Source organism: Gymnodraco acuticeps, unplaced genomic scaffold (assembly GCF_902827175.1).
Source record: "Gymnodraco acuticeps unplaced genomic scaffold, fGymAcu1.1, whole genome shotgun sequence".
Lineage (NCBI taxonomy): Eukaryota > Metazoa > Chordata > Actinopteri > Perciformes > Bathydraconidae > Gymnodraco > Gymnodraco acuticeps.
In genome coordinates, this window is record NW_022989974.1 from 591,431 (window position 1) to 604,234 (window position 12,804).

General features: G+C 42.9%; 1 protein-coding gene across 1 annotated transcript; it reads right to left on the reverse strand.

The window, feature by feature from the left end:
• Positions 1–5,952: 5,952 nt before the first annotated feature.
• On the reverse strand, positions 5,953–6,930 carry LOC117542950 (putative nuclease HARBI1). The gene has a single exon (XM_034210846.1). It carries the CDS (start codon positions 6,928–6,930, stop codon positions 5,953–5,955), a length of 978 nt encoding a protein of 325 aa, XP_034066737.1.
• Positions 6,931–12,804: the final 5,874 nt, after the last annotated feature.

The window sequence follows — 12,804 nt, forward strand, 5'->3', positions numbered from 1 at the left end:
AATGGGGGTTAATCAGCCTGTGACAATTTACAGCCATCCGTCCGTAGCGTCAGTCAAGAAACGAATGCAGCAGCAGTGCGGGGGTCAGACGCCTACAGTCTCGTGCCCTCTTTTGGTCATGCGCGCGTTCATGTGTGTTGGAGGAGGGGCTCTGTGAGAAAGTGGCAGATTTTCCCCGGTTTGACTGCAAAAGACTCTCAGTTTTCTCCAAATTATCTAACCCTTACCTTTAAGAACAATTCACACACACACACACACACACACACACACACACACACACACACACACACACACACACACACACACACACACACACACACACACACACACACACACACACACACACACACACACACACACACACACACACACACACACACACACACACACACACACACACACACACACACACACACACACACACACACACACACACACACACACACACACACACACACGTTGGAGCCCCCCCTTGATGTGGGGGGGGTTGAGATAGCCTGGGGTGTAAATGCCTATGTTAATTAAGACACTCTCTGTGAGATGAGAAGAGAGGGATGAAGTTAGTTTTTTTTAAAAAGAAATAAGCTCAAATTAAATAAAAACAGCCATTAATTTTCACTCACCAAGACATCTAAAAACGTTATTGTCCTCTCTAGATTTGATTCAGGGTTTGTTTTAAATGATGTGTGCTGGCTAAGGATGTTTCTTTTCAAGTTTTTGTGAAACTGTTAACTACAAGAAGTATCTGTTTGCAAAGAGGTTATTTTCAAAAGATCTTATTTAGGTTTTAATAGTGATACTTGATTCAAGTTTTGTTTTAAATGGTGTGTGCTGGCTAAGGATGTTTCTTTTCAAGTTTTTGTGAAACTGTTAACTACAAGAAGTATCTGTTTGCAAAGAGGTTATTTTCAAAATATCTTATTTAGGTTTTAATAGTGATACCTAAGGATATTCTCTTTTAGTTGTATGGATTTGTGAACTAATGTGTAATTACTTTTATTAACTATAATTGCACAGGATCATTCTAAGAAGAGTGAGAGGGCTAATGAGCCAACACCATACCTCCTCTATGCATTTTCTTGACCTGTATCTGATCTTGAAAAACTTGACTCTTTTAAAAAAAGTTATTTTTCATCTATCATTTTCAACCATGCAGCAAGAGATCACATTTAAGAATAAGTAATAGTTTGTCACGATTTTACGGGAAATAGTCAGTGCGCGATGTCACATCTTAAAGACAGCTTGAACTGGATAAATGGTTAGTCTTTTTTTCAAACATACCGTACGCTCTGCATGTTAGTATATCTGGCCAATCGATTTAGACCCTACTGCCCTAGACGCATGCCCTCATTAGGGAAGTCACGCTTAGGGAAGAGGTGTTTCATTTCACAGATCCACCTTGATTGTTGTTGTGAATGAAGAGGGACGGGGGAGGAAAATTCAGAGGATGAAGAAGCAGAAAACATAACTTGTTTTGTAAAACGGACAGCACGTCAGTTTCAAGAAAGATGACACCGTGTTTATGCATGACATGCAAAATATCTTGAAGCCCTATAAAAAAAAGGTACAAGTATATTGTGTTGAAAATATCGCAAAAAGTCGTAATTTTGTATAATGTATTAGTTGCATGTTGTATTTTGCTAGAAATCACTATGTAGTTTTTCAAAAAATATAATGGAAAAAGGAGAGAAAGACAAAAAACTAAATATCACAGTATGTTGAAAAAATATGAAAAAGTAATGTGTTTAAAATAACATGAAAGAAATCAAAGTAACGCTTCTAAAAAACATATATTTTAGAAAAGAGTGTGCATCTGGACCGGGTGACGACTTTACCTATTGACGCAGCAACCACTGTAAGTTATATTCTTGTTTAATTAGACTTCTCTGTTTCATTTATTCTACTCTGTATAATTGTTCTGTAGTTATTGTAGCTAAAACGGCGCTTTTGAGAGATTTTAAATCTCAGATCTGCTCAAGCGAAACCTGCTACACAGGTCTCAGTAGGGGCACTCAAGCCTGCATTACAATATAGGCAGGGCCAGTCTACTGTCGCCCATCAGCTGTAGAGAGTTAACTAATTAGAGGGGCGTGGCCCCACAGCTGTGAGAACTCAGCAATCAGGCGTCCATTTTAGGTAGCTCTTTCCTGGAGCGTCAGACAGCCGAAGACTGACAAAGACATTAGAGTCCTGCGGGAGTCAAAGACTGACAAAGACATTAGAGTCCTGCGGGAGTCAAAGACTGACAAAGACATTAGAGTCCTGTGGGAGTCAAAGACTGACAAATACATTAGAGTCCTGCGGGAGTCACGAGGGAGGCAAAGAGGAGGCAAATCCTACTCTGATTGAGCTGGTGTCTTATTTCTCTTTTCTTTAGTTTTCTAGCCCCTCATGCTATAATCATGTGTATTTTCTCCATTCCTGTTCATGTGTCTTCTCGCAATTATCACTGGCCCCGTGTATCTCATAATCGCTATAACCGGCCTGCTCTCATCTATCCCACATGCTCCACTGAAATCCAACATCTAGTTTCAGGTGGCCTGTGGAACTGCCAGTCAGCTGTTCCTAAGGCTGACTCCATATCTGGCTACGCCTCCCTGCAGTCTCTGGATTTCCTTGCTCTCACTGAGACCCCGGCCACACGAGGACGAAAACGGCTAAACACATAGGATTAACGCAAACGTAATCGCAAACAAGCTTCCGTCCACACGGATAGCTATCCGGATAGTGTCTGCCCACACGAGAACGCTCCGTTTAGCTCCAACCGCTGGAGAAGCTGCAGTACATATCCAGGAGCCTGTATGTGGCGCTGTAACTTCCTCCACAAAAGCAGCGAGTATAAAGTCCCCCCCCCGGATGTGTAAGGCACAAAACAAACAAACAAACAAGGTAGAAGATGGCTGATGCAAGAAAGGATCTGTTTTCTTGGACTGATGATGAGGTAGAACTTCTACTTAGGATCACATTAGAATACAAAACGACTAAAATACAGGAGAATGCTGACTGGGAGTCCTGCAAGTCAAAGTATAGCGATATAGTCGATTTATTTCAGGCGCAGTATCCGACGACCGACACAGGGAAGGATTTCCCTCACCGCGTGGGCGCCATTACAAAGGCCCAGCTTGCCGCCAAGCTAAAACAAATCCGCATGAAGTACAGGCATGCGGTGGACACTGGGCGTCGGAGTGGCCTGAAGGACGTGTTGTGCTCATGTTTTTTGAGCTATGTGAAGAGGTCTGGGGTGGCTCGCCTGCTACGCGCAGCCTTACGTCGGGCATGGAGACGGGGGACCTGGAAGAGTCATCTACTTCACCCCGGAGTTTGGAGCGTTCCAACGATTCGCCAGAGTCGAGCGAATCTAGCGGAAGTCTGCCAGCTGCTGCGGTTGTACAGCATCGCAGGGATCTGCTCCAGGTATGTTCATTATTTCAAGCTTAACAGACTACATACAGTACCTTCCACAGAAAAACTGAACATGTTTAAGCTTTATAAAATTAGAAGGTATTGAGAGCTGTTGTATTTGTAAAAGTAGAAGGTATTGAGGGCTGTTGTATTTGTAAAAGTAGACTGTATTGAAAGCTGTTTTATTTGTAAAAGTAGAAGGTATTGAAAGCTGTTGTATTTCTAAAAGTAGAAGGTATTGAAAGCTATTTCACAACATGCCTTTGGTCTTATGTTATCTGGTGGCTATGGTCCTATTGTGTAATAATAAAAAAATGCTCTGGTTTATTCAAGGTGCAGCTGAACGGCCACAGAAGTGACGCCTGAGGAGAAAACTTCCAGCTGACCATGCCATGCAGGAGGACCTCAAACTAAAAAGGAGGATGGTGGAGCTAATGGAGCAAAATCAACAAACATCCATCCGCAACGCGGAAAGCCTTCAGCAGATGAATGATAACATTCGGGAGGGCTTTTCCCTGATGAGGGAATTCATGCATGCGCAACGGTGGACAATTCCCGGGACAGTCACCGTACCGGCATAGAAGTCCACAGCCTGCCTACACACCAAACCCCTCTACACCACACCTGCACACGATGACCTCTGACCCCCCACGGCAACCATCTCAGTTTTCCTACAGGCAGTCACTCTTTCCAGAAGACTATTAAAGCACCGAGCTTTAGTGAATATGTTTGTCCCTATTTGTGTTGCCAGTCAAGGTGTTCTATTCCTTGTTGCACTGTGAACATGTGGACTGAAAGCATTTAACTTTTTATTCCAGTCAATATGTTTGTCCCTATTTGTGTTGCCAGTCAAGGTGTTCTATTCCTTGTTGCACTGTGAACATGTGGACTGAAAGCATTTAACTTTTTATTCCAGTCAATATGTTTGTCCCTATTTGTGTTGCCAGTCAAGGTGTTCTATTCCTTGTTGCACTGTGAACATGTGAAATGTGGACATTATAGCTCTTTCAAATGTTCTTAATAAAAAAAACTTGCAAAATAACAGTCTTGTCTTTCATGTCAATGTACTCCGCAAGCACTATTCAGCACTCTTTACTGTCTTTCCCTCATTACAGTCAGTGAGATATCTATTACTGGCCAAGTTGACTGATAAAGCAGTGAGCTTCAGTTTTTTGCGTTGTAAGCCAGTTGTTTAATCCATAAGAACCCAGACCCGTTTCTACTTTTGGGAACATTAAGGAGAACATATATAGACCACATTTCTGATAAATAACCCCCCCCTAGTGTCAAATATCTGAAATGTCACATTGGGCTTTAATGGTAAAATAACTCATAACTTCATTAATGAGGATGCTTTTTTGGTTTAAATTGGTTTGAACATTGTTTGAACTGAAGAATAAAGGATATATTAACTTAATATAATTGAATCAGCTAAATTAACTGAGCAGATCATAATCATATTTTTAATCGTGCATATGTCACTCCAAGTCAGGATGGAACATCAGTGTCACAGCGATGTTTGTCTCATTGGTTGTTTCATATCAATTTGACCAAGACATTTTATTATTGTATGGGAACACAATATCACATGTCCTGGACCATGACCCACCAGACTGTTCAGTGTTAGGGACTTCATGAGATTGTGGGAGGGAGGCGTGAGAGTGGTTATCATGAACAATTAATTGTGATTTTATCAGAATCTTAATAAGGGGTTGTGCGATATTAATATTGCATGAGCCTCTGCTTAGATGTAAAACTGTATTATATTGTATAACAAATCCCAACATGATAGTTAAAAAAGAATGTCTCCCTCCAATATCATTAATAATATCTCAACAGCAATATCAGTCTAAATAGAATGAACTACTTATGTTTTACAAATCATTTAGACCTAGTTAGAGTACTAAAATGTGACAAAGAAACTATATCAAGCCCCCCTTCTAACCCTCAGTAACACTTAATATGTTTCTCCTTTAAAAACTTCAGCAACCAACTGTTAGCCAGCCTGTTGTTGCGTGTGGCAGAAAACCCCACTGCACATGTCGTTGTGTCCCTGAGACGCTTCACCCCAAATCGCTCCTGTGGGAATTGCCCACAGTATTGAGTATGTAAGTCGCTTTGGATAAAAGCATCTAACAAGTGACATGTAATGTAATGAGATAAAATAAAGGCTAAAGCTTTATAAGGAGCTTTCCAGACCATTAAAGTTCATGTGACACCGTGCCACGTTGGGTCCTTATGGGAAAGTATAAATATATATGATACTGCGTTTGCACATTTGTTGCACTTTATGTTCAAAGAAAGTCTGGAAGTAGTTGCAGCCAATTTTATTTTTAATTTCACACTTTGAACATTGGAGAATCACATATTTTGTAGCGTAATGTTACATACATTAAGAAGTACTAAGTACAACAACAACAAAAACTGTCACTGAAGGAGCTGCACAGTGAATGTAACAAAGAATGTTTATTAGATCTTAACACAGTAACCTTCCCAAAAAAAATACTACAGACAGACTGTAAAAAAATACAGTCTGTCTTTTATGTAGTCCTAAGGGTCAATGTAAGCCGTAAGCACTCTCCTCACTCTCTTTCCCTCCCCCTCATTACAGTCAGTGAGATACCTATTGCTCTGTGTGGGAGGCTGTACATCCCTTTCACCTTGAATTATTCCCACCACAGATTGATCATCCACAGCCTCCTTACTGGCCTCACAAAAATTGTGGAGGACAAAGCAGGAGTAAATGACATGGGGCAGTTCATCCATGTTTATGTCCATAGGCCTTCTGAGTGCAGCAAATCTGGCCTTGAGGCGACCAAAAGCACACTCAATGACCATACACAAAGTTAGCCCAAAGTACTGTTCCTGAACTGTGGAGCCACCGGTTGCATATTCCTTCATCAGGTACGGCAGCAGCGGGTAGGCTGGATCCCCAAGAAGATACATTGGTATGGCCTCCTCCTCATCCACAATCTGTTTTCTCAGAGCAGGGATCTTTCCAGTTTTCAAGTACATGTTTAGCTTTGAGTTAGCAAAGACCCGTGCATCATGCACAATCCCAGGCCACTTTACCACGACATCCATGAATCGGTATTTGTAATCACAGACGGCCTGTACATTAAGGGAATATCTGCCTTTCCTATTGATGTAGTCAGTGGAGTTGTTAGATGGCTGCTTGATTTCGATGTTGGTTCCGTCCACTGCTCCTAAACATTGTGGCATGCGATGCGCACAATGGAACCCCTCAACCAGATCCGCGGTCTCGGGCTCAGTAAAAGGCAGCTTGATATATTTTGGACCCAGGTGGATGGAGATCGCTCTGCATGTCTGCCTAATAATGAGGGACAAAGCCTGGCGCGAAACCCCGAAGGCGTTAGCAGTCTTCCGCATCCTTCCCCCATCGCTCAGGTAATACAGCATTAACGCAACAATTTTCAGTGGATCAATCGGTGCCCTCATGTTGGATGTTTTCTTTTCGATATATGGGCGCAGTTCTTCGGTCAGGGCGACGACAGAGGCTCTGGACATGCGGAAGTTCTCCCTCCATTCATCATCCACGACAACGCCATTGACAAAATTGTCCCAACAAGTGCTGCTTCTGCCCGGTCTTACCCAAAATCTTCGCCTGGTTGCCCTTCTGGTTATTCCCCGCTGTAGTGTTAGCAATATGTAGGTCATGTTCTCCATGTCCTGTTTTTGCTGATGGAGGGTCTGCTGTAGATGTTGCACAAACAACTGTAGCATGGTCAGTAGCGTCCGGAGCACGATAGCAACTCTGCGATCCGCCATTGTTGTTGTTGTTGTTGTTGGTGGCGAAACACATCAGCAATGGCGCGGGGTAAGCGGAGGTGAGCAGAAGAGGTGGGGAGAGGCGGGGCTATTGCTATCACTATCAGAACATGTTCGTATAGGGTGTACACACGGAGCCGTTTGACCCCCCAGAGCGTTGCGTATGCCGTTCTATCCACCTTGAGACCCGTTGTCATTTCCTCAGTCGTTTAGTGCCGTATTCGGTCGTCCTCGTGTGGCCGAATGGTCTATATGACACTAAACAGTAACGCAAACGGCCGTTTTCGTCCTCGTGTGGCCGGGGCATGAGACGTGGATTACTCCATTCAACACATCCACCCCAGCAGCTCTCTCCACAGCATATTCCTTCTCCCATACACCCAGACCAACTGGCAGAGGAGGTGGCACTGGTCTCCTGCTCTCTCCCAAATGGAGCTTTTCCCTCTTCAAGCTACCTAACTTCACTCCTTCCACCTTTGAATTCCATGCCGTCACAGTAACCCATCCTATACAATTAACCATTGTTGTTCTCTACCGTCCACCAGGCGCCTTGGGGGACTTCTTGGAGGAATTAGATAATCTCCTCACATCCCTGAAACTGGCCCTCCCGCTGTACTTCTCGGAGACTTCAACCTCCAGACAGGGAAGATAGACGAACTAACATCTCTGTTAACCGCCTTTGCTTTCTCACTGTCTCCATCCCCACCGACTCATAAAGCTGGCAATGTCCTTGATCTCATATTCTCAAGGAACTGCGCTACTTCTAACCTCTCTGTAAACCCGCTCCACAAATCCGATCACTTCTTCATTTCATTCTCTCTACCCCTTTCCAAACATAACAAACTAATCTCTTCTCATCCTGCACCTATCCGCCGTAACCTTCGTTCCCTCTCCCCCTCTACCTTTGTCTCATCGGTGCTCTCAGCCCTCCCTTCCTCGGACTCGTTCCAACTACTACCTCCAAACTCTGCTGCAGAAACTATCCTCTCTACTCTCTCATCCACTCTGGACTCTCTCTGTCCTCTCACATCTCGGCAGGCTCGTCAGTCCCCTCCTGCTCCCTGGCTAAATGATGCACTGTGTGCTAATAGAACCGTCCTTAGGGCAGCAGAGCGGAAACGGTGGAAATCCAAACACCGTGACGACCTCCTAACCTATCAGGCTCTCCTCTCCTCTTTCTCGGCTTCGATCTCTCAGGCAAAAAGCACTTTCTTTCAAGATAAGATCCAATCTTCCTATTCCAATCCCAAAAAACTATTTTCCATCTTCTCCACCCTCTAGGACCCTCCAAAAGCCCCTCCCCCCTCCTCACTTCTGTCAAGCGACTTTGTTACCCATTTTGAAAAAAAGGTTGATGATATTCGCTCTTCTTTTTCTGACTCACCTTTACTCACCGCTGTGTCACCAGACCCTCCTTCCACCCACACACTAACCTCCTTTCCCCCTCTCTCTCCAAGTGAGGTTCTTACCCTCATTACCTCTGCCCGCCCTACCACCTGTCCTCTGGACCCCATCCCTTCGAACCTACTTCAGACTATCGCTCCTGATATTCTACCGTTTCTCACCCATTTCATCAACACTTCTCTAACTTCTGGTCACTTTCCAAACAGTCTCAAGGAGGCAAGAGTAAACCCTCTCCTAAAGAAACCCACTCTCAACCCGTCAGATGTTATAAACTACAGGCCTGTCTCTCTACTCCCGTTCCTGTCTAAATCACTTGAACGCGCTGTCTTTAAACAACTCTCCTGTTATCTCCATCAGAACAACCTTCTGGATCCGCACCAGTCTGGTTTCAAGGCAGGTCATTCCACAGAAACTGCTCTCATTGCTGTCACGGAGGAACTGCACACTGCCAAAACTGCATCCCTCTCCTCTGTCATCATCCTGTTGGACCTGTCTGCTGCATTCGACACGGTGAATCATCAGATCCTCCTTCGCACTCTCCAAAAACTTGGAGTTTCAGGCTCTGCACTTTCCCTCCTCACCTCATACCTCAAAGACCGTACCTACAGGGTGACTTGGAGAGGGTTTGAGTCCGACCCTTGTCAATTAACTACAGGGGTCCCTCAGGGCTCTGTTCTTGGTCCCCTCCTCTTCTCCCTGTACACAAACTCGCTCGGATCAGTCATTAGCCCGCATGGTTTTTCATACCACTGCTACGCTGACGACACCCAATTAATTCTGTCCTTTCCCCGCTCAGAGACCCAGGTAGTCGCACGCATCTCTGCTTGTCTAGCTGACATCTCTCAGTGGATGTCTGCTCATCACCTCAAGCTCAACCTTGACAAGACTGAGCTGCTCTTCCTTCCGGGAAAAGATTGTCCCACTCTTGACCTAACAATCAACATCGGCACCTCAGTTGTTTCCCCGACTCAGACTGCAAGGAATCTGGGTGTGACCCTAGATAACAACCTGTCCTTCACTGCAAACATCGCTGCTACAACCCGTTGCTGCAGATACACGCTTTACAACATCAGGAAGATACGTCCCCAGCTGACACAGAAAGCGACGCAGGTTCTGGTCCAGGCTCTCGTCATCTCACGCCTAGACTACTGCAACTCCCTCCTGGCTGGTCTACCTGCATGTGCCATCCGACCTCTGCAGCTCACCCGGAATGCAGCGGCTCGTCTGGTCTTCAACCTTCCTAAATTCTCCCACACTACTCCGCTCCTCCGCTCCCTTCACTGGCTTCCGGTAACAGCTAGAATCCACTTCAAGACACTGGTACTTGCTTACCATGCTGCGAATGGATCTGGCCCTTCGTACATCCAGGACATGGTTAAACCGTACACCCCAGCACGTGCACTACGCTCTGCATCAGCCAAACGACTCGCTGCACCCTCGCTGCGAGGGGGACCCAAGTTCCCATCAGCAAAAACACGTGGGTTTGCTATCCTGGCTCCAAGATGGTGGAATGAGCTCCCCATTGACATCAGGACAGCAGATAGCTTGCACATCTTCCGGCGCAAACTGAAAACTCATCTCTTTCGACTCCACTTCAAGCGATAGATTTATTAACAAAGCACTTATATACTAATAAAGGACTGGCTTATCTAAAGCCAGTTGAGTAGCACTTGAAATGTTTGGCTCTATGAAACCTGATGTACTTATATGATTCTGTTTTCTTCAAGGTTGTGTCTTCCTGGTCGAATGTACTTATTGTAAGTCGCTTTGGATAAAAGCGTCAGCTAAATGCAATGTAATGTAATGTAAAAAGTAATGTTAGTCATGTCAAGTTATCAAGACTGCTGTGTTTCATCGAAACAGTGTTAAAATCACAAACTTGCCTTTTAGAGAGACATAAAGAAAACAAATTCCTTACAAATTAATGAATATTTTACCCGGTTAAAAAGGTTTGCATCCATTAAAGTGTAACTAAAAGTATCTTAGTAACACAAGAAAAGAGAATAAAGCAGTGATGTCAACAAAACTGGATTGCTCCCAATCAGTATAACTATTTGATTTTTGTGTGTGAAAAAATAAAAAAGTGGTTTTTTACATTTAAAAACTGTTGTCTTCATTATAGCAAGGGGGGCGTGTCTGATACATGTGTATTACAGTCCTTCTTTTTGTGTTTTTCAGTGTTTTTCTGTGTGTCTGTACACACAAAACACAAATCATTTAAAACAAACCCTGAATCAAATTTAGAGAGGACCATTAAGAGTCAGAATCTTAACCAAATCTACTAATACAAAGTACTTCATTATCTACTTTTCAGCTTTTATACACAAAAGTGTATCTTTCAGTAACTTTATCAGAGAATTTAAGCATAAATCTGTCAAATGTTCAAAACAGCCTTGCTTGACTGAAATAGCCTCAAAATCACAAACTGCCATTAAGAGTCAGATTCTTGACGAAATCTAATAAAACAGAGTACTTTCATGGTAGTGGTCAGCTTTTTAAAAAGAAAAGTGTATCTTTCGGTACCCTTTTTTGAGAGAATTAAGCATAAATCTGTCAAATGTTCAAAACAGCCTTGTTTCACTGAAATAGCCTCAAAATCACAAAATGCCTGCACACTGGAATGTGCTATGACAGATATGGCCCTCTTGGGCACTCTGGAACAAGGTAGCGCTCCATGGAACGAGCAAACCCCCCATCCCTCAGCATACAAGCTCTTGGATTTAAAACAGAGGGAGGGCACTGTAAAGACAAAGGATCAAACGTGGAGGGCAAAGAAAATCTAAAAATCGACTTAGTATCAAAGAAATCATGTTTGAGTGCAAAACGTTTAATATTTTCCTGCTAACCTTGAATTATCCTGTCCTGTCGTTTCGCTCACAGCTGTTTTCTTACACATGACATGCATTGTTTTACAATTTATTACATAAGGCAAGGCAAGGCAAGGCAAGGCAAGTTTATTTATATAGCACTTTTCAACACAAGGCAATTCAAAGTGCTTTACAAAAAATGAAAGAGATTAAGAAAATGGCATTTAAAATCAGTCATTTCATCATAAGGTGAACATGTTTATGTGTTGCACAGGATATAATGGAGCCAAGTACGTATTAATAAAAACAAATGCTAGCTAACTGACTTGCATGAATCAAAATATATGTAAACCTCTATTATCAGTCCATCCTTTATGTTCTGTTTTTTATTCCGCTAAAACCATCTTCTGTGTTTTTCTACCCTATTAAGCAAAATAACTCTTAACACTGGAAATGTTATAAAATGTTAAAAGGGCTTCTTGTGCTATATACACAATTGTCCTTCATTCAATTTTTCACTTAGGTTGCAAATAACCAACATACCCACTGACAATGGGGCATAAAATCAGGAGAGGTTCTTTATAAATCAAAAACTGATAGAGGAGTCGGTATGTTAATGTGGCGACAAATGTTCCCTTTTCTGCTCTGTGTTGGTCTGTTTGACTTATTCAGCAGCATTCTCCACAGCCTGTGAAAAGTCTTGTTCTCCTTTTACTCGTGTTTGGTTTGGCTGGAACGGATTAGACACAAGCTCAGTTTACACCAAAAGAGGGGAAAAACCTGATTTTATGCCCCATTGTCAGTGGGTATGTTGGTTATTTGCAACCTAAGTGAAAAATTGAATGAAGGACAATTGTGTATATAGCACAAGAAGCCCTTTTAACATTTTATAACATTTCCAGTGTTAAGAGTTATTTTGCTTAATAGGGTAGAAAAACACAGAAGATGGTTTTAGCGGAATAAAAAACAGAACATAAAGGATGGACTGATAATAGAGGTTTACATATATTTTGATTCATGCAAGTCAGTTAGCTAGCATTTGTTTTTATTAATACGTACTTGGCTCCATTATATCCTGTGCAACACATAAACATGTTCACCTTATGTAATAAATTGTAAAACAATGCATGTCATGTGTAAGAAAACAGCTGTGAGCGAAACGACAGGACAGGATAATTCAAGGTTAGCAGGAAAATATTAAACGTTTTGCACTCAAACATGATTTCTTTGATACTAAGTCGATTTTTAGATTTTCTTTGCCCTCCACGTTTGATCCTTTGTCTTTACAGTGCCCTCCCTCTGTTTTAAATCCAAGAGCTTGTATGCTGAGGGATGGGGGGTTTGCTCGTTCCATGGAGCGCTACCTTGTTCCAGAGTGCCCAAGAGGGCCATATCTGTCATA

Coding starts and splice junctions, on each gene's coding strand:
- LOC117542950 (XM_034210846.1), bottom strand. CDS start 6,930: ATGTCCAGAGCCTCTGTCGTCGCCCTGACCGAAGAACTGCGCCCATAT.